The sequence below is a fragment of the Hyaena hyaena genome, unplaced genomic scaffold (genome assembly GCF_003009895.1).
Source record: "Hyaena hyaena isolate Hyena2069 unplaced genomic scaffold, ASM300989v1 scaffold_296, whole genome shotgun sequence".
Taxonomy (NCBI): domain Eukaryota; kingdom Metazoa; phylum Chordata; class Mammalia; order Carnivora; family Hyaenidae; genus Hyaena; species Hyaena hyaena.
Window position 1 is genome coordinate 1,009,147 of NW_024080931.1, and position 21,781 is coordinate 1,030,927.

General features: G+C 57.4%; 1 protein-coding gene across 1 annotated transcript in view; it reads left to right on the forward strand.

The window, feature by feature from the left end:
- Window positions 1–2,374: 2,374 nt before the first annotated feature.
- The window catches only part of SH3GL1 (SH3 domain containing GRB2 like 1, endophilin A2), a 29,048-nt gene continuing 9,641 nt past the window's right edge, over window positions 2,375–21,781 (forward strand). Inside the window, exon 1 of the mRNA XM_039247574.1 lies at window positions 2,375–2,576. Within this exon, the coding sequence (XP_039103505.1) occupies window positions 2,532–2,576 (45 nt within the window). The 5' untranslated portion in view covers window positions 2,375–2,531. The remainder of the gene's footprint in view (window positions 2,577–21,781) is intronic.

Genomic DNA, 21,781 nt, shown 5'->3' on the forward strand with positions numbered 1-21,781 from the left:
ACAGCCCGCCTCGGGAAGAAGGGAGCGCCGGGAGCATCCTCGCGAGAGTCGCGGCTTCTATTCCTCCCATGGTTCCCCTATTGATATTCCCGCGGAGGACCCGGGCTTCCTCTCGGCCGCCTTGTCATTGGCGGGGAGGAGGTGCCCTGCGATTGGAGGCAGAAGATGTCAAGCCGAGAGTTCGACACTGTGATTGGCTGAGCCTGTGGGATAGGCCCGCAGGAGGAGGGAGGGCCAGGCTCCTACGTCATGACGAAAAGTTTTACGTAGGGTGACGGGTGACAACCTGAAACTGCGGTTTGCATTGAGAGCGAAGTTACTGGTTTTTCCTAATTGGACATCGGCTGAATATAGCAACAGAAATTAAAACGATAAGTTTCTTTTTATAGGAACAACAAACAGAAAATGTTACATTCAGAAAAAAATGAAAGTTATAAAAATATAAAGAGTATACCAAATAAAGGTAAATTCTGTGCAGCGCTGTAGAAGCATTTAATATGCACTAATTATGTTCAGAGCGAATGAATGAAATGGATCTTTCTGATTTAATCCCCAGGATCTTTGCAAACGCTGTTTCCTCACCTAGAAAACTCTGCAGCTCTTTTCCTGCCTAGTTTCTACCTAACTTTCAGATCTTAGATCCGCAGCTCAGGAGAGCCTTTTCTCCCCTACAAGGGAGATGGAAATTCCTTACGAGCAGGGGTTTTTTCCTTGAAGCGATTACAGCTTATGCTTGTTGATTAGTGCACGATTTATTATTTATTGTTATGTCACCAGCTCCATGAGAGCAGGAATAATGTATCAATGTATCCCCAGGACCTCTCCGTGACTGATACACTAGCAAATGCTCAACAAATAGTCACTGAGTGAATGCATAAACTTCATTTGATTGGATTGTGTGATCATTTAGGTTAAAAGCCTCCCACAGAATAGAGGTCTTCAATGTCAACCTGGGAGCCTTAGAGTAAGTTTTCTTTAGCTCCATTTTAATCTGTCAAACAGAGAAGTGATGAAAGAAGACTGAACCTTAGCCCAATTTTGGAATTCTATAGATTCTATAGATTGGATAATTAAAGCTGAATTCTTTGAAAGTAATGAGAAAGAGGGAATTTAGGAAGATCACTTTGGGAAAGTCATGTCTTACTCAAGGCCTGAGTTTCCCCATATGAATCATGACATTCTGGCATTAGGCAGTGATTTAAACAGTGGATCACCGTTGAGGGTCCCTTTCAGAATCATGTGGGGAATTTAAAAAAAACTATTCATAGTAGTCTCATCAGGACCTTTGGGAGGAAGGTTGTGGCATACATATTCTGAAACAATCCTCCACCTAGTGCAGTACCTTCTGTTGAGGTATTTGGTTCCAGCAATCTTTGCTTGAGAAAAGCACCCAACTCTGTCAGAGATTTCAGTGCTGAAGTTGCAAAGACTTTAGCTCTAGCACTTTCTTGTTCCTCTTTTGGGATTAACTTATCCATTCCAATTCATTATTAACTTCCAATTAATTGAATTTAAAAAAAGCCTGATTTGAAAACTATCGAGTAACATGTATCAATCTGGGAAGACTTCCTGAAGAAGGTGACACTCCAAACAGATTTCTCTTTTACACAAAGAAGCAGGGGAAAAGGTTGGGGAGAATATGTAAGAAAAGAACAACATTAGCAAAGGGCGAGAGGAAACAGGGCTCGTGGATTATAGGAAAGGAAGAGAGCTGACGTCAGAAGGGTTGATGGAGCCAAAATGGGCAAGCTTTGTACGTAGGCCATGCTACGAAGTTGAGTGTATTCTGAGGACAGTAGAGAGATATGATAGAAATTGTGTTCTAGACCATCTCTGCGGCTGTTTTTCAGGGGGAAAATTAGAGAGAGAGAACCTGCAGGTGGGCATACCAGAAGGAGGCTGGTGGGATGGTCTGGTCAGGGCAAGGAGGACGGTGGGGATGGGAAGGAGAAATGACACCCTGATGTCTGACTTGGGCAGCTGAATGGGTGAGCACCTTGCAGGGCTGGAGGCGGTGTGTGTGGGAGGGACTAAACGCGCAGAGAATTGGGTTAGCTGAGATTAGCAAACAGATAATCTGGAGATCTGTAAACCCAGCCTCCCAACCTCTCCAGGATTTAAGCGCCTTTCCTTAAAACGTTAGGACTCCCTCCGGGACGCCAGGGATCGCTGCAGCCTCCACGGAGTCTCTAGGCTCCCTCCTGTCGGCTCGCTGGCGGAGGCGGACTCCACAGGCGAAGTGCGCGTGCGTTCTCTGGCCGGCAGGGGGCGCGCGTGCGCAGTAGGGGCCGGGGGCGCGCGCAAGCCGGCACCGGAAGTGTGCGGTTGCCATGTAATATCCTGGCCGCGCGGGCGCGCGAGGGGCCGAGGCGGCGCCGGGGCGCGCGCGGAGCTGGCGAGAGGGCGGTGGAGGCGGCGCCGAGGGGGCCCGCCGAGGCGCGCGGGGTATCGGCGGCGTCCGGGAGCCTGTCGCTTGCGCTGTCCCTCCGGTTCGCTGAGTCCGGGCGGGAGCCCCCACGACGGAAGGCAGCATGTCGGTGGCGGGGCTGAAGAAGCAGTTCTACAAGGCGAGCCAGGTGAGCGGAGGCCGAGGCGGGGAGCGAGCCTCGGGCCCCGGGCTGCCCAGAGTCAGGGGTCAGACCAGGCCCGACCCTGACTCGGAGGTGGGCAGGGGGGGCCGTGGGCACCGAGGGGGCGGCGTTGGCACGCGTCCCCCGTTGGGTGGGCAGAGGTCGGGAGGGACAGGGGCTGCAAGCGAGGTGACCCAGGCCCAGCCCGCCATGTGGGCTCCAGTCTCCTCGAGGAGGGTGGGCAGACCCCCAGGAGCGGCAGAAACGCACCCAGAGGTTGACCCGGGTCTCGGACCTCCCTTCCCCTCCCCTCCCCTCCTGTGAAAGGGCAGGGAGGGAGGAGAGAGAGAAGGGGAAGAAACGCTCCCGAGGCTGTCGACACGGGACTCTTGCCAGAGAGCCCAGGGGCAGGGAAACTTTGCGTCTGTCCCGAGTGTTCTTTAAAACAAACAGTCAAAAAACCCCTTTGATGGGGCGCCTGGGTGGCTCAGTCGGTTAAGCGGCCTACTTCAGCCCAAGTCGTGATCTCACCGGTCAGGAGTTCGAGCCCCGTGTGGGGCTCTGTGCTGACGGCTCAGAGCCTGGAGCCTGTTTCAGATTCTCTGTCTTCCTCTCTGACCCTCCCCCGCTCACACACTGTGTCTGTCTGTCTGTCTGTCTGTCTGTCTCTCGCTCAAAAAAAAACCATAAAAAACACACACAAACCCTTTGATGGACCCGGTGCGAGGTCGGGAAAGGGTAGAACGGAAAGTCAGTGTCCCCCTCTGGTCCCTTTGGCATCCAGCCCCTTTCCCCAGTGGCAAGGGCTGTCCCCGACGATTCATGTCTCCCTCCAAAGATGGGTTACAGCTTTCCCTTAAAACCACACTCGCATAGTGGGAACTAGTCTACAGAGTCCTTTGTGCTTTTCCTTAAATGAGTCTTCAGATCGTTCTCTCTGTTGAGGGAGCAGCCTGGGGCTCACCCACTTGATACCAGGAGTACCCCCCCCATCCTGACAGCACAGATATCTCTCTGTGCTGCCAGTTGTCCCCGGGGGAACCGCCCTGTCCCCCTACCCCAGAGCCACTGCACTAGAACAGACCCCTAGAGTTTCTTTGGTCTTTTAATGGACTCGTGGTTCACTAGTCATCTACTGGTGGATGTTTAGACTGTTGCCAGTTGTTTTGTGCCAACAATTCTGCTGTGAATGGCCAGCGACTGTCTGTGGTCACAGGTGGGATTGGATTTACAGGATAAACTCCCAGAAGTGGAATTCTGAAGCCCAGTCGTAGTCGTGTGTGTTCCACGTGACCGATAAGCGTGTTTTGGAACGGCCAGGCCCCCATTGCTCATTAACCTGGCGAAAGCTGGGGATCCGCTCTCCAGAAAACTGGGCACGTGAGAAATTCAGTTTATGAGTTCAGATCCAAGAAGCCCCTGGTTCCTTGAATCCTGCTGGTTCCGCCAGCCCAGGTTCAGAACCTTAGGTGCGGAGTTTCTGTGGACAGAGTCCACGGATGAATGAGCCAGCATCGAGGGATTGTGTGGACCCTGCTGGCCAGCAGGCCTCTGCCCACAGTTTGGAGGAGTCCACTGGGAGGGAAGAGAAATGCGTCCATAGAACACAGCGGGTACCTTTTGTCCCTTGTTGGAAACAGTCATGACCCTGGTGTTTGGGGCAAACCCTGGATGATGGCTAGCCCCTGAGGAGACTAAATCCAGAGGGGTTCTAGGGTTATTGCTGAGGGCACGGCCCTGTGCCCCAGAGGGATGGGATTAAGTAATGTGGCCGGGGTTTGTCCCTGCCCCACAAGCACCGGGCCCCTAGGGCCTGACCCGAGCACCTGGGAGTGATGCTTGCTGCCTTGGACCTTGATGTGGTCCGTTCCGCAGAAGCCCGCTCCTCCCAGCGGCCAGGGCCCATGCTGGTGGCCCCCACTGTCCCACGCAGACACGCTCTGCCGGAGGAGCCAGCTGGGCCGCTCAGGCCAGCCCCCAGGGCTCTTGCTCTTGGGGAAGCAGGGCGGCCTGCATTCAGACCTGTGAGAAACATGTCAAAACCTGGAGAGCACAGCGTGGACCAGGTTGTGATCGCGCCCTTCCGCGCGGCCCGTCCCCAGAGAATTGCCGCGACGGCCACATCCAGCTCTGGGAGCAGGGGTCTTGGCCCCCTGATCCTGTCTCTGCAGAGCCGTGCTCTCCAGAATCGTGCTGGCCGGGCTCCATGCTCTTCTGCAGTAGTTTCCACAGTCCCCTGGCCTCTCTGTCTGTCAGGACAAGTCCATCATCTCCTGTGCGTTTCTTTTCTGTGCTCAGGGACCTGCTTTTCACCCTCTTGTCCTCAGAACAAGGTCAGCTGTTGAGGAGCGCGCCGTGTACGGGTAGGAGGAGGCAGCCGATGCCGTGGAGCTCCTGCGCAGTGGCCGGCGGTGGGCTGGCAGCCGGCCGGTCACAGCAGCTCTCACCCGGCATAAGTGTAAACGCCTTCCCCTTGTTACGCAGAAAGACTTGGGGACATTTATCGTTTGCTCTCCAGGGGACATTGGCAATATCTGGAGACGTTTTTGGTTGTCACAACTTGGGTTCCTGTTAGAATGTAGTGGGTGGAGGCCAGGGGGGCCGCTTGTCACCCTGTCACGCCCTGGGCAGCCTCCACAGGCAGCAGCTCTCTGCGCCCAGACGTCAGTAGAGGTTGAGAAACTGCTTTAAGATTTGAGACAAGTGAGAATAATTCCAACAAAACCAACAAACCAATACAACAACAGATTTCTCCTGGGCCATTCTCGTGACAGCTGCCTGCTTCCCTTAGTTTCCAAAACACAGAGAACCAGGCAGACGCGTAGGTAAAACTCAGCACCCAGAGCCCCCGCTGTTAGGACCCCAGGGCTTCTTTTGGCCTCTGGTATTTTTAAGAAGGTCTAAGCTTGCATCTCGGTTCTCAGCTGGGGCCACTGACCCTTCCCCGTGCCCTCCTAGGGACATTTGGCAATGCCTGACACGGTTTTTGGTTGTCACCACTTGGGGAAGGGGTGCTGCTGGCATCCAGTGGGTAGAGGCCGGGGCTGGTTGCTAAACACCCTCAGCACACGGCCAGCCGTGCCCACAACAGACGGTTCGTTCTTCAGCTCCGTCAGTAGTGCGGAGGTTGAGAAACTGCTTTGAAACAGGTTCTTCATTTCAGAGGCTTGTAACAATGTTGTTTCCGAACTGAGAACTAGAAGCAGGTGGGTGTGGAGAGCGAGGGGCAATGCTTGCTTCCTAGCAGCTGAAGCTGGGATGTTAATGAAAAGTTTCTGATCTCACTGACATGCCGGTAACAAACCAGTCATTAGTATCTGGCAAAGTCCGTGCCAGTTCACCTCAGTGAGAATGTTCGAGTCTTGTATAAGGCGGGTTTGGGCTCGAATGGGAGGTTTGTGAGCTTTTACTTGTTGTGAAGTGGCTGCTGCTGGGCTGAGGCACGTGAAGGATCTGTGGCGGAAAATGCTGGAAGGGCCAGGCATCTGTCTGGGGCCTCAGTCCTACCACCCATTCGGTACTTATGTATATGTAGATGCTTTAATCTGAGTGTTTCTGGGCACCGAAGGAGGGTTAGGGGACCTCACTAGCAAGATCGAGACTCGGAAGTTCATTTCTCACTGTAAAGGGCGTTCATTTCCAGACTTAAACTGCTAACTGGTTTCTGATAATTCTCGTGGCCTGGCCAGATTTGAGAGTGTAACTGGGGATAGAGCTGGCAGCCGCCTGGAATGCTGGCTTGCCTTTTTTTTTCCCTTTTCTTTCTCTCTCTCTCTCTTTGGCCTGAAAGGAGGGAGAGAGTGTGAACTGCAAGATTGGCTCCATCAGAGCCAGGAGGAAAAGTCATGACTGCCATATCCCAGAGCTTTGAAGTTCACTGCATGCTTGCTAGGCCCTGGGTTTGTGCCGAGGAGGAAAGATCAGCCTTCCTTTGAGAGGCATGAGGTGGGGAGAGGGCTGGGGCACCCAGGACCCCAACATTTATAGTAATTAGTATCGGGGGGATGTGGCTGGTGTTTGGAACGTCCCCAGATACTGCCTGCTCTGACCTATTTTTTAAACCTTATTGTGTGGAAAGGTTGTGATTTCCTAGAAAAAGGGTTTGGCCTGTTAAGTAATGAACATGCAATGAGTGATCTTAGATGCAAAAAATCTGGAATGCGTAGCTCCCTCATCAGCGGGGATAAAAGCATAGAACCTATGTGCTGAGAGCGACAGGCAAAATGGGGTCCCTGCCCCAGGCCCTTGAGCTCAGCAGCTGCAGACTAACTGCTGGAGACCGTCTGCCTTGGGGCCGCAGACACAGGGATGGCTTTGGTTGCTGCCATGTCCACGTGAGAGGGCAACTAGGTTCTGTCCAACTTTGCCGAAGCCGCTCTGCCAACTCCCCTTGTAAGAAGACCCTTGAACTAGCGACATCCCCATGGGACCGTGGACAGATGTTCCCATCCTGTTCCATTGGTGGATAGGCCAGCCTGACCTTTCCTCCCTGCTTGGGCCAGCCAGCTTGCTGGGTGGGTAGAGTGACCAGCCTGGTGTTTCAGGCCTGGGCTGTGGGGCTGCAGAGCGGGTGTGAGACCGCCCTCCCCCAGAGGGACCTGGGACCCCCTTAAGCCCCTCCACTTCCCAGCCTGTCTGTGACGCTGGGTGAACCTGACCGCCTCCCCAGGACCCTGTTCACCGTTGTGAAGGCTCTGTAGCCAAGCAGCCCCGTGCACGTTCTGGTTAACAAACCAGCACTAAGAGGGCATCGTGTTCCAATTCTGCCCCCGCCCCCCGTGCCTGCCGAGCGAGCGTGAGGTGGCAAGTTCGCCTCTGACTCAGAACCTTGTGTTGATTAAAGAGCAGTGGGCACGCCTGGGCGCTCTTCTCCCTGCTTAGCTGGCTCTGTGAGGGCGGAGCCAGGGGGCACTTAATTACAGTCTTCGTGCCTCTAAGTAATAGCGTGAGGGGTGAGGAGTTTCGTAGCAGCTCCTGTTCAGGTTCAGAAACTGAGGGCTGGGTACACCTGGGTGGCTTGTTGGTTGAGCATCCGACTTCAGCTCAGGTCGTGATCTCATGGTTTGTGGGTTCGAGCCCCATGTCGGGCTCTGTGCTGAGAGCTCAGAACCTGGAGCTGCTTCGGATTCTGTGTCTCCGCTCTCTGCCCCCTCCCCTGCTCATGTTCTGCCTGTCTCCTTTCTCAAAAATAAATAAATGTTAAAATAAAAAAAAAATTTTTTTAAGAGAAAGAAACTGGGAGCTGTCACATTTCCGAGACCCCAGAACTTAGCAAGGGACCAAAGGGTAAAGTGCTGTTGACCCCTCCAAACCTCCCTCCTCCCCCCCCCCACCCCAGCGCTTCCTCTGTGGACCCACCATCTAAACGTGAGCGCGTAGTTCCAAGTTCACCAGTTCACCCCTTGGGTGCCACGTGTACGGCTGCTCGATTTTCCCTGAGGAAACCGTTACCCGTTGTGCCCAGGCCTGCTCAGCCCTGCCCTTCGCCTCCGGCGGGTGCGTCCCCTGACCTTTGACCCGAGGACATGGGCTGGTTAGCTGTGCTCTGGTCCTTCTCTTCTGTTGTTGCCAGTATTTTGAAACTGATACAATCTGGGGAAACTCAGTTTTTATTTTTTTATTAGAGAAAGAGAGAAGAGCAGGGGAGGGCCAAAGAGAGAGAGAGAATCCCAAGCAGCTGTCAGTGCAGAGCCCAACGCTGGGCTCAATTCCATGAACCCTGAGATTATGATCTGAATCAAGAGTCGGACGCTTAACCTACTGAATCCCCCCAGGTGTCCCAAAACTTAGCTTTTAGTTTGGCACCGTGGCCCACTTTTTTCATGGGATTTTTGAGCAAGTGTGTTGCACATTTGGGCTCTGTGGCAAGTGGGGGGCAGGGGGCCGGTGGGGGGGAAAGTAGTCTTCTGTTTCTTATTTGGAAGGTGACGCTTGTAAGCTGTAGGGAGAGCACGATGCTGAAGCTTTCAGGCCACAGACCTTCACTGCCCCAGGGGGTGAGGAGTTCTGCAGGCCCATCGAGGCGCCTTCACCCTTGAACTCAGACCCTCATGGCGTTTCTGCCTGGCAAAGTGTGAGGGGCAGCTTTTTCTGGTGTTTTTTCAAGCTGTCCCTGGCACGCTGGGTGGAGGAGTGTGTCACACTAGCAGCAGCTGGTTTCTGTCTTTTCGCCTCTGCGCTCTCCTCTCCCTTCCCCCTTCCTCCCTCGGCCCCCCGCCCTGCTTTCACAAGGCTGGATTTGGCAGCTGCTGCTCCTGAGCACTGCAGTTTGGGTACATTTCCGCTCGTTTCCTGTTAGGCAGAAACCAGGGTTCCGCGAACACAGGATCCCAGAGGACAGCTCCATCTTCCTTTTCCGCTCAGCTCCTAGAAAACCTGCTGACTGGGCCCTGAGCGTGGGGTCACGCGGAGACTCCTGGCCACAGCAGGAAAATAGATGTGTGATTTCCTCCGAAGGGCCTGACTCAGCATCGGGTCACTGCCCAGCTGCTCTGAGTCGCACACCTGGGGTTTGAGCACCTCCTGGGGCCTCAGCACCCAGTGTCTGAGACCGCCAGCCCAGCAGCCACTGCCCCAGCAGGGCTCACGGCCACAGGGAGTGCTATCCTGGCCAGGTGGCGTGGGGGTCCACTGAGGGTCAGAGAGGACGCGGCTGGTTCTCTCGCGCCCAGCAGCCCTCCCTGCCCTTGGCCTGGGGAACGTTAGCTCGCCTCCTGTGTCCCTTCGGCCTTCCCACGGCATCTCCCCGGCCCCCAGGCGCTCAGAGCCCCCAAATCCCTGTTTCTCAGACTCCTGCATAGTTGCCTCCTCAGTCAAGGACTGGGATCGATGTCTTTGTCACTGGATTCTAGGTCTTTGCAGGCAGGGCCCCGTGTAGTTCCACCACTGCTGTGTGCCTGCTCAATCCGGGGCCCTGGCCTGTCCCGGAAACGCAGTAAGTGTCGGGTGGACGGACAGATGGATGTTTGCACACTAGCGAGCGAACGGTCGCATCACGACCGTGGGTTGTGGGTGCAGATGCCAGAGCTGTAGTGTCTGCACACCTAGAGGAAGCAGAGCCTGCGACAGGCGGGAGTGTGAACATCCCCGGTGACCCTGCGTTCAGGGCCCCCTGGAGCACCGCCTGGTCCCGGTTTTAAATCCCGCCCCTTCCCTTCGTGGGTGGCACACTCCAGTCTGACCTGTGTGCCCGGCCAGCTGCCTACCTCATACTGCCTTGTCCCTTACCTTCCCCACCCCAGCCCGTTCTCCCTGTCTACTTCCTGTTTGTATGCTCGCTGTCTCCCGCGGCCACTGCCAGAGAGACTTCTCCATCCCGGAACATCTGGCCCACTGGTCCCACACCTCCGTGCCACACGCCGAACATGTACTCACACCAGAGTGTGCTTTTCTTCTCATCAGACCCGAGGTCCTGCGGGAGCAGGGCTGCCCGGGCCTGGCCCATGGCTTGCTGTCAGCGGGAGCGGGACGGAGAGCGGGGCGGGCCAGGACGGTGACAGGGACCCTCTCCTGCTCAGGCCCAGGCAGGACCCCAGGCCAGCAGAGCGGCTGACACCCTCCGTCAGGAACAGGTCCAACTGGTTTAAAAATAAGAACTGGAAGTTCAGACTGTCCCCTTGGCATTGGACTGGCGTGACAGTGTGCACACAGCTCAGTCGATACAATTCACAGCTTTCACCAGTGCCCTCCACCCAGCCCTACTTTTTCTAAAGTGCAAGAGTTGAGTGATGAACTTTCTGTCATTTGGGGCCTTAGTCCCAGGATTCAGCAGTGACCCACATCCTTAGGAAGCCCCTCGGGAAGGAAACTGATAACTTCCTGCTCCTTTTCACCCCCAAGGACCCGAGGCTCCTCCTGACCCCCTCCGCTCACCTTCCCAGGTTGAGGCCCCGTGGCTGCCTGGGGGCAGGCGGGCAGGCGGGCAGGCATCCATCAGCCCAAAGGCCTCAGCCCATCAGAGCCAGATCAGTGTGGAGGCAGCTGGGCGGGCAGCGCTGGCCCTTCAAGGCCAGACTTTAGTGGTTCAGAAGAGGGCCCTGAGGGGGTGGGGCTAGGTTTCTCCATTGCTTGACCTCAGCTGCCTGGCCTAGGGTTCACCCTTCCCTCCTGGGAGGTTGGGAGCCCTTGCCCTTCTTTGAGGGGTTTAGGACTTGCTGCAGCTCCCCACTGATGCCAAGTGGGTGTCTGGGTCAAACGCATGCAAGTAAGGCGCCCCGCAGAGGTGGGCTGTGAGGTCCCGGACACGGAAGTCTGGATGTCGCTCTCCCCCAAGCCGTGGCGTGGAGCATCCTCACAGTGGAGAAGTCTAGGGCCATTGTCCCGGGCTCCCAGCCAGCCTCCTGTGGCTGGTGCTCCAGAGCACCCTCGAGGGCCCCTAGGTGCTCTCTCCCTGCTTCCCCCAGCGGGCCCCGGCTTTGTCCCAGAGCCCGGCTCCAGTTCAGGGCGGCTGGAAGGCACTGGCAGGCCCCTCTGCTTGGTGGGGCCTCTCCACCACTTCCGGCCGAGCGGGCGTGGGAGTCTTAGGTGGAAGCTGCTGAGCCCGGAGAGGTGTTTGGGATTCGGGAGGGCGGGGACGAGGTCCTCTGGCCTGGCACCCCCGCTGTGCTCCTGGGTCCAGGGCCCGGGCCCGCCCGGGCTTGACCTCTCAGAGCTTGCACTCTCCTGGCCGGAGTCAGCGCTGCGGGGCGGCGCCTTGCTGGTTGCTGCTGCTGCTATTAGTCTTACTTTTGGGTAATTACAGGGCTGTGTTCTGACCATTAGCACGGTGACGTTAGCATGCTCTGCGTGACACTATGCCACATCGTGTTCTGTCAGTGACCGTCATCTAGCTAGTGCTAAGTGCCACGCTCCTACGTGGCGGTGTATGTACTGCGTCTTAGGTTTGTCCCTGCTACCGCCGCTGGATTGTGAAGTGTTCCCAGTGTAGAAACAGCGATAAGGAAGCAGCACAAGAGTCTCATAAAACACGAGGAATACAGTCACAGTCAAAGCCCCTCCCTTATCTACACCTTTACTGCATGTGAATTACAACAAAACGTGCAGAATTGTTTTTGCGACTTTACCCCTCCTCCACATGGTGTCCCGTGGTTACTGGGCGTGCCGCGCTCTGTCCACTCGGTTCGGTGGGTGCGTCCTGTTCACAGACACGTGTAGCTCTAGGTCCACCGCTCAGCTGGACAGCTGTCCTTGGTACGCCAGTGCCGCAGCGCATGTATCCAGTGCCCGGCCGTGGGCTTTTAGGGTATTTCCACGCTTTTGCTCTTTCAAACGGTGCGGCGGCGGTGAGCGCTCTTGCAGATGTCCCTTAGGGCATGTGTCTCAGTGTTTCCGGACTTGTACCTCGTTTAATGCAACCAGACAGGTTTTTAGCGGTACCAGCCTGGAAAAAAGAAAATATTCAATTTGCATGACCTCAAGTCCTGAGCCCAGAGCTGCGGGAGGCACGTGTCAGAACACTGGTAAGGGAGGTGTTGTGTGCCCTGCTGTCCTGCCCGGGGGGCTGGGCCAGGAAGCAAAGCAGGGGGCGCGGAGGCCCCGAGGCACGGGCCAGGCTGGGGTCGGCCGGGGGGTGGGGCATGAACCGTGGCTAAACCTGGGGAGGCAGCCGTGGCGGCACCCGGAGCCCTGCATCTGCTCTGTGTCCTCACAGGATTAGTTTGCTCCTCAGCCTGTCACTTAGTAGCTGTGTCCTGGGTCCTGGTGTCCCCAGCGAGGCTGAGTTCGCAGAAAGCATGTGGCACCCAGTCTGGTTGCAGAGGGCCGCTTGGGCTGGTGTATACAGTCAGAGCTCACTGATTGCAGATCCTGTTTTTCACCTGCACGCTCGTATCGAGCTGTACTTGGGGCACTTTGCAGCCCTTTGCTCATGTGTGCGGAGCGCCAGGCTCTCCCGCTGTGCTTGTCCCCAGCTAAAGGCGGAACAGGATGACACGCTCCCTTCTGGCTTCAGCTCCGGCTGTTAACCAGGCTCCTTTTTGCAGTATGTTTAGTGCCATGTGTTTTTTTGTGGGGTTTGTTTTTTTTTTTTCATTTTTGTGCTTTTTGTGGGTGATTTCACTGTTTGAAATGGCGCCAAGCGCAGACTCCAGGCTGGCTGGTGCTGCTGAGTGCAGGAAGGCTGTGCGGTGCCTTATGGAGGAAACCTGTGTGTCCCCGAGCTTTGTTCCAGACAGGGTCTCCGCACTGCTGGCTAAGTTCAATGTTAATGAGTCAACAGCGTGTATTAAATACGGTGTCTTTAAACAAAAATGCAGGGGCGCCTGGGTGGCTCAGTTGGTTAAGCGTCCGACTTCGGCTCAGGTCATGATCTCGCAGTTTGTGGGTTTGAGCCCCGCGTTGGGCTCTGTGCTGACAGCTCAGAGCCTGGAGCTGCTTCAGATTCTGTGTCTCTCTCTCTCTGACCCTCCCCTGCTCACGCTGTCTCTCTCTCAGAAATAAATAAACAACATTTAAAAAAATAAACAGAAATGCAGGTGACACAAGGTGACGTATCAATCAGCCATGACCAGAGGCTCACAAGAACCGAACCCCATCATTTCCCCAAGGAGCAGTGGCTCCACATCCAGCAGTTCAGTGTTTGCAGGGACTTTCTAGAACAGAAGCGCTGTGAATAAGTGGCGAGAACCACGTATAGTTCCCATGGCAGGCAGGGTGACTCAGGCTGACACCCAAGGGTGTCTCTGCCCCACTCCACAGAGCCTGCTTGTGTGCTGCCTTGGCAAAGAGCCCTTGCTTGTGGCACCCACAGCATGGAGCTGGAGACCCAGAGACCACTCAGTTAACCAGTGGGCCCCGTCTGCTGATCTGGGCTCCTTCTTTTTATTTTTTATTTATTTTTAATTAATTTATTTTTTATTTTATTTTTTTTCTGAGAGACAGAGACAGCGTGAGCAGGGGAGGGGCAGAGAGAGAGGGAGACACAGAATCTGAAGCAGCTCCAGGCTCTGAGCTGTCAGCACAGAGCCCGACGCGGGGCTTGAATCCATGAGCTGTGAGATCCTGACCTGAGCTGGAGTCGGACGCCCAACCGACTGAGCCCCCCAGGTGCTCCTGATCAGGGTTCCTTAAACGCAGGCTCCTGTCCCCTCTGGGGTGAGAGGGAAATGTGACTGAAGAGCACAGGACCAGGGAGAACCGGAGTGTGACAGTTCGGCTCCGCAGCCTTTGGGGACAGGACAGGCCACAGCCAAGGAGCGCGGGGAAGGCGGGCTGCCTCTAGAAGGCACGAGAGGCACGGAAACCCCCAGAGCTGCCAACACCTTGGTCCCAGCCTGGTGAGGGCCACACCGGACTTCGGACGCCTTTAAGAGTTTTATGTTGTTTTAGCATCAGGTTTGTTTAACGTGTTGTGTTGCTGGGGAGGCTTGTGTTGTTTTGTCACTGAGTTTACAATAGTGCGTTGTGGCAGCCAGAGGGCATGCAGGCAGGTCGGCACTGTCTTAAAGCCTCTTAAAGCCTCGTCCAGACAGAGGTTTCTAGCTCAGACTTTAAGGGGTGTGTGTGCACGCACACGCACGTGTGTTTTCTCCTCCATTAGCTCTCGCCTCGACCTGATGGCCGCAGCACGCCAGAAACAGGAGCGGTGCACTTGGCCAAGTCCACTCAGGGGTCGCTGTGCTAAGAGCAGGTCTTCCAAGAGCCGTCTTCTCTTTGGAGCAAATCGGGAGCTCTGCCGAAGTCGCTTCCTGCTTCCGGGATCCCACCTTGGCTCCTGAGAAGCTGGCGAATTGATAGAAAATCCTCCATCGCCATGTTTAACGTGAATTCGAAAACTGTGTTCAAACTCTGTGTTCAGGTTTTATGCAACATCCGCTACTGGGACGCGCGGGGAGCCCAGGGCACGGGGAGCCCAGGGCACGGGGAGCACCGCAGCAGGTCTCCGCGCCCCCCACCCCCCTGGGGCTCCTGCTAGGCATGTAGAAGGAGGTTGGCAGCTCTCTAGTCCAGTGGCACCTTTCTTCCTGTCATGAAGCCTGTAGAAAGGCCACCAAACTGGGAGGGCAGGGTTGCTGCCTTGAGTCAGAACTGCACGGCCGTCTTGGCAAACGCAGCAGGACCCCCGGCCGCACATCGAGGGAGCGACATCGCATTCACTGGGGGAAGTGCGGCCTGGGTGCGCACCGCAGCCCTACCCGGAAGCATGGGGAGAGCAGGGATCTCCTGGGGATGGGGGGGGGGGCCGCCTGGGGGCACGAATCCCATTAGCTGGATTGAGGGTAGAAATGCACTTGGGGGCGGTCGGGCCGGCCAGCAGGCCGGGTTGCTTGGGGGAGAGCAGGATGAGGGAGGGCTGGAGGCTGGCGGTGCCAATTGTGTGCTGGGGGGCTCCTGTCCACTGGGGCCACCCTAGCCATTGTCCTTCCACCCCGGTGCCCCGGCCCCGCCCCGGCCCCACCCCGGCCCACGAGCGGAGCTTCAGGGCTATACAGAGCCGCCCGTCAGCAGTGGTGCTGGTGCTGTGAGATTTCTGGGGTCGACGTCCGGCTTCTGTTCACTTGGGCGGAGCTCCTCTTGCAAAAGGAGAGCAGATTGGCCTCTTGGACACAGTTTGTGTCCCTGCCTGGGCGTGGGGGGCTCCCCAGAAAGCCTTTCACCCCAGAAACACGAGCTTGTTACTGCCCCTGTCACACGGGTCGCCGGCACATCCTGCTTCTGGACCTTGTCCGAGTCGCGGAGCCCTGCACACTGCCCTCCTGGCCGCTCTCCTGGAGAAAAGTGTCCCGCAGCGAGCCACAGGCATGCGTGTGTGCGGTGGTCTGTGGCTCTTAAAGCACGCTCACACCTGAGTCCCACGGCATGCTGTCCCCGCCTCCTGCAGTACAGTTGAGGAAACTGCGGCTCAGAAGGGTCTGCGTTCTTGCATAGTCATGGGGCTTGGTTCAGCCGAGAGTGCCTCCCGGGAGCTCCCAGAGAGTGGGCTGCGCACACTCAGCGGGTGTTGCTTGTCCCCACACCTAGCGGGAGCCAGGCCCCTGCCCCCCTCCCAACTCCCCACGGTAGGCACACTGCCCGCTGGAAGTGGTGTTTGGGGCGGGGAGGGGGTGAGGCTGTCCCAGGTAGCACTGCTGGAGTGAAGATGAGCCCTGAGGGAGCAGAAGGGGCCCCCCAAGAGCAGCCCTTCTCTGCCTGTGGCCTGCGGCAGCATCCCCGGGGGCTCACCCACTGCCGGGGCACCAGTGGTGACAGCAGTCCCTGTGTGTGTGCGTGAGGGTGTGCAAGGCCTGACCATGCATTCTGAGGAAGGACGGGCCCGCCTGCTCTGTTTGCTAGAAGGGGGGATGGCAGCTGGGGGCCCAGGAGCAGCCTGCCCCAGGGACCACTGGAGCTGCCTGCCTGACCCTGGCCACTCCCTCTTCCCCGGCCCCGCTGCCCTGTGCTGAGCTGGCCGCACGGTGGTTCTGAGGCCCCGAGACTGACGCAACAGCTGAGAAGGGTGGGTGCCCCTGGACAAATGGGGGTATTTGGGCCCCGTCATTAGCACACAGCAGGGCTTGGTCTCCCTCACTGAGAGCTGCCGATGGCTCACCTCTCCCTCCCTGCCGCGTGCTGTCCTGGGATCAGCAGCTGCCTGGGTGCTTTGGGAGCCACACCTGAAGAAACTGGTCTTGGTGACCGAGGGCCACCGTGGCCATGAGTCACCTGCTAGCCAAGCCTGTTGTCACTGGCCTAATATGACAGGCGAGCAGTAGAGCCAGGCGAGGGTACATTCCTCACACCCACTCAGAGCCTCTGCCTGGAGCCCTGTCCTCACAGCGGCCCACGGCGCCCTGAGCCTGTGCGGGCCCCGCCCCCCAGCTCTGGTCCGGCGAGTTTCTGTTTGGACTTTAGAGGCTGTTTGCCTGTCAGCCTTCCCTTCCTGCGTCCTGTGCTCCCAAACCACAGACTTGTGGCTCTCATGGGGGTTCCTGTCGATAAGAAGCCGGTGCCATTCCGGGAGTGGGGTTCTCGCCATGCAAACCAGCCTGGGCCTGGCTTGCCCAGATTTTTCCTTTGCAAGTTTTCCTGAACCTTTGCTGTCTGGTGAGGGAGCCAGCTGTGGGCTGGAGAGCAGGGACCTGGCGTGGCAGCCTCCAGCCAGAGCGCCAGCCTGACCTGAATTTCCCACAGGCGGACAAAAGAAGCTGGGGAGACAGAGAGGGCCCGCCCCCCAGCTGGCTCCTGAGTCCCCTGCCACCCCTGCGGAGTGCTGTGTGAGGTCATACCAGCCAAGCGCTTCCTGGTACAGGCGCGGCCACAGCAGTGATGGGGTTGCTCACTTCAGGTTCACAGTCCAGCAGGCAAAGGGCCATAAAGAGGTGGGAATGAGGCAGTTCCTTCACAGAACAGAAAACCCAGCTTGAGTGAGCCTGGTCTAAGGTGAGGTCTGAAGGGTCAGGGCCTTGAGAAAGGAGGTGCCAGTAGTGTGATGGGAGAGGTGGCCAGTGGCCACATGGCTCCTGCCTAGGTAAGGAAGCTGGGGATGGAGAATCAGGAGGGCTTCCTGTAAGAGGGGGCTTCTCATTAGTTAGGTTTTTAAAAATGGAGGGGGTCTTAGAGACAGGAGAGATGGCATTGTGTTCTAGGAGGCAGGAGCACTGGGCTTTTAGATCGATTTGTCGGTCACCTTAGCTTGTCGGGGGGGGGGTACACGTGGCCCCTCATGGACACTTGTGCCTGGGTGCCTAGCCCCTTGTGTGGTAAGCTGAACTCGCGGTGTTTGATGCGGACCTTGTGTCTGTGCCTTCCAGGTGGGATTTCCAGGCTTCATCTCCTGTCTTTTCCTGAAGAGCTACTCTTCTGCCAGCTCTGCCATTGATAAAAGAGCTCGCAGACACCCAGGCCATCTGTGCACACGCGCAGGACACACTCACGCTTTGCCGCCCTGCCGTGGACCGGCTGCCACACAGCACCCACTGAGCGAAGTAGGGCTGGCAATGCCCGGTCGGGCAGGACTCGGGGGATTTGTTACATTTGTTTGCGGGTTGGGTGTTTCTTTTATAAGTTTCCATCTGAAATTGACTTTCCCAGTTGTGTGACCTGCAGCCTCCTGCGTCATCCCCAAGATGAGAAGCTAAAACGCACAAGGCTGATACACATTTAGGCATTTTAGCCCACACCGCGAATCCCACGTGTGACCTTTTCCGAGGAAGCAAGTGTCAGGCAATTGCTGGCATCTTGGTCGTTGGTAAAAACTGTGTGCACTGTGAGGGGCGCCAGCTGGGATCAGGCCCGGCTCGAGTCCCCTGTCGGTGGGCCTGCTCCCTCCCACCTGTCCTGGGAGGAGGCAGAATGAGCTCACATCCTGAGCCCCCTCCCCAGTCTGCTGGGTCCCCGGCGGGGACTGTGGCTGTGCCTCTCCTGTTCGCAGGGTGTGTCCTGGGCAGAGCCACAGTCAGCAGTGGGTATGAGACAGGCCCTGTCCACTTCTTCCCAGTTAGCAGCATCGTGCCACGGGAAGGGCCCCCCCCATCCCCGCCCCCGAAGAGCTCCAGTCCGGTGCACGTCTGGTACTCATACAGGGCTCTTTAGTGTTTTGGGAGCTTTGGCCACGTGTCAGCCCTGAGCCATGGGTATTGTGTCAAGTTCGAGAAGGCTCAGGGCAGAGCCGGCCCTTGAATTCAGGCCAGCATGGTTAACTCGGCTCCTTGGCCTGGCGTCCAGAAGCAGGTCAGGTCGTCCTGACCACCCACTTGCAGGGGCCTGAGGTGTGGCCCCACCCCTGCCAGTGGGAGGGCTGGGGTTTGCAGCCCACCCCAAGTGCCGACCTCAGTCCCCAGCAGACCAGTGCTCATTATCAATCTGCTCCCTCGCACCGGCCTCTGAAAATGAGGAAACGGGCACCTGGGTGGCTCAGTCGGTTAAGCATCCAACTTCAGCTCAGGTCATGGCCAAACCCACTATTCATGGGTTCGAGCCCCACATCGGGTTCTGCGCTGGCAGTACAGAGCCTGCTTGGGATTCTCTCTTCCATTTGCTCTGCCCCTTCCTGACTTGTGTTCTCTCTCTTTCTCAACATAAAAAAAAACTTAAAAAAAAAAAAAAAAGAAAGAAAATCAGGAAACAAGCCAGAGATGTGCAGGTGCAGCTCTGGAGTTGGGTGATTTAACATTTTTAGGGCTCAGTTACCGTTTCCACCTAGCTTGGTCACACACACACAGACACACACTCGACCGATGGGTGCTGGTGGTCTCGGATGGCTCTTTCCCTTCCTCTTGGGGTCTCAAGGATGACAGAAGAACCACAGGACATTGTCATCTGTGCTGTGTGACCCTTGCCCCGCCCCTGCTGCCCTGCCTTCCTCTGCAAGCCAGGAGTGATTGAGCCAGAAGCCAGCTTTCCTCAGCACCCAGCAGGGCCGCTTCCTCCCCCATATTCTGTGGCGTCAGTCAGGGAGCTGGTTTATTGTGGATGAAAGCAAGGGCCAGTTTTGTTAAGTGGCTTCTGATTCCTTGTGGGGAAACTTGGCATCTTAATGGAGATCTGAGGATTGCCGATCTTTACAGTTGAACCTGGGCCAACACTGCATTTCATTGACGAGGAAATTGGGAGGGTCCCCAGAGGAGCCAGGACTGGGACCAGAGGTCATCGCCCCACCACAGTGCGTCGGGAGGGTGCTCAGCCCTGTGGCTCCCGGCCAGAAGGACTGGGAGGGGAAGTCCCTGTCTGAGGCCACTGCTGGCCAGCCTGGGCCCGACACGGGCCGACACTCAGCCTGCCCTGTGCCCACACCATGCACGTGGAGCCAGGGCCGGGCAGGGTGAGTTCCGTGTTCCTCCATCTCCTATGACTGCTGAGTCACCTTGCGGGGAGGGACAAGCACCTCCCTCAAGGAGGGCTGAGGCCAGCTCCGTAACTGACGGTGGCTGGGACCGGAGGTGGCACCTGCCCGGCCCCTCTCCCTGCCTGCGGGTCCTCCCGTGCCACCGCGCCTGTTTCGCCAGCCACTCCTCTGGAGGCAAGGAAGGGGCAGCCCTGAAAGGAAGCAGCCGGGGTGCGGCCCGCACTCCATGCTGACCCTGTCCCAGAGCGACCCTTCGTCGGTGGGAAGAGGGGCCAGCCAGTCACGTGGTACCCACCGGACCCATGCAGTGTGCGGGCCTGGGGCAGAAAGCAAGACGCCCCGTCCCTGCCCCCTGGGAGTGTGCCGCCAGCTCGGACCCAGACCCGGAGAGTCACGGGGCCTTCCTGCTCCAGGACGTCACCCTGGAGCTGCGGCCGCGGAGTCCCAGCAGGCCTTGGGCTGGGGTGACGGACCAGGGGCAGGTGCCTGGGGAGGGTGCAGGCCCTGGCTTGACTCACTGAGGGTCCTGGACAGGAGGCGGGAGCAAGGCCTGGGGAGGGAGGCCAGGGTGGAGGCTCCCGGGGGTCCTGGGGACGAATGAGCAGTCTGTTCAGGCACGTGGAGGAGGCACACAGGGCCCTCGTGACAGACTCCTAGGTGTTTTGAGCCCCATCAGGAAAGCCATGTGACTGTGTGCGGGAGGGGGGTGAGGACGTCACGGTCATTGAAGAAAAATCCTCTTAGCCAGAGCTGAAGGGGCAGCTCCCCGGGCGTCTCCCGTGTGGGAGCCTCTCCCAGCCGGTACTCGATTGTGTTGCCTGCACAAGCAGAGGTCAAGGTTTGAGGACCAGACCTCAGCTCCATACGTCTCCTGTCTTGGGGACAGCAACACCCAGAGCTTCGTCATCTGACTCATCACTCGGCCTTGACAGTCCCTGAGTGATTTCCCCCGACTGCCTTGGCGCTTCCTTCTAAAGTCCGTTCTTCCCGATGCTCACTTCCTGCTTTGCTCCCGGTGCCCTGGCCATGGCTAGCTCAGACTTCTGGACTAAGCTAGACGGGTGACTTTGAGGGCCTTCCCCCATCATTTGAACAGCACGTGCCAGGCAGGGAAGTGGCAGCTGGGGCTTGACGGCACTCGCCGCCTTCCGGACGGCAAAGCATTGATCTCCCCACGCCAGTTTGGGAGCCCTGCTCTTCATCTCGAGGATCTGGGTGCCAAGCAGTCCTGAGATGCACCTGTACAGGGCAGTGGGCAGCTCGAGCCTGAGACGTGACCTAAACGGCCGGTCCTGCGGGTGGCAGAAAACCACGGGGGTCTAGACGACAAGGGGCCAGCTCCCACCGGGGCCCCCATGTTGGGCTCCTCTGCACAGCTTTCCTGGCACTCTCCCCAGACAACAGCCTGCTCCGTCTGGCTGGGAGACCAGCAGCTGGCACGTCCCTGCAGTTTGGGGGGCCTCCAGCTCTGCTTCAGAGCCAGCGTCTCAGCTGCCGCTGCCCCTTCTGCAGAGAGAACACCCTGGCATCCAGAGCCACTGCCCTCTGGCACCAAGACTAGCTTCCCAGCGAGGCCCCGGCACAGTGCGTGCAGAATGGGGCTACGGGTGTGTCTGCCCACCAGGGCCCCATCTGGTGGCCACGGTGCCCCGTTTGGAGCTTCTGTTTGGAATGAAACTTCAGGAGACTTTTCCTGGTTGATCGCTTCCACTGCCCCATTTCACTAAGCTGCTGTTTAGAAAACACTGACTTTTGATCCCTGGGAGGAGAGGAAGTGTGCGCCTTAAAGCATGAAGGGCGCCTGCAAATCCACGGAAATTGCAGAATTCCTGGTATGCCCAAGGAAGTTCTGACTTGTCAGAACCTTCCCTCAGTGGGGCGTACCAAAGTGGGCGGTGACTTTGTGCATAAACATTTACGCCTGCGTCCGATAAGGTGTCCTCGGTGCCAGGACCTTCAGTCTGTTACATGTCTTCACGTGCTCCACCCACGAGGGGCAGGAAGGTCCATTTGGGCACAGAGGAGGTTTCTGTGGCCTCTACTTCAGTGTCAGTGGCACCTTTTCCTCACCCCCCAGGGTGGTGGCCCAGCCCCACATCTTGTGACCTTTGCTCTCAGAGCTGGTGGGAGCTCCACCCCAGTCAGCAAGCAGTTCGTCATTGAGAACTCACAAGGGCCCGAGGGCCCTGGCTTTGGAAACTGTCCCAAGTCTTCTGGCTAAACCAGGGGCCACAGAAGTTTCTGGGTGGGAATGGACGCATCAGGAGGAGGTGGCTCTGGGACAGCTGGGCACCACGCCCGTCACCTCCCCAGGGGCACGCTCGCTCGCCTTGCCTCTTCAGAAGGAGAATCCCGTTAGCCAGAGAGTACGCCAGCGGGTGTCTCTGCCGGCGTCCCTTAGGTGGGGGCACAGAGGAGTGGGAAGATGAAGGAGAGCTTCTAGAAAGCCAGC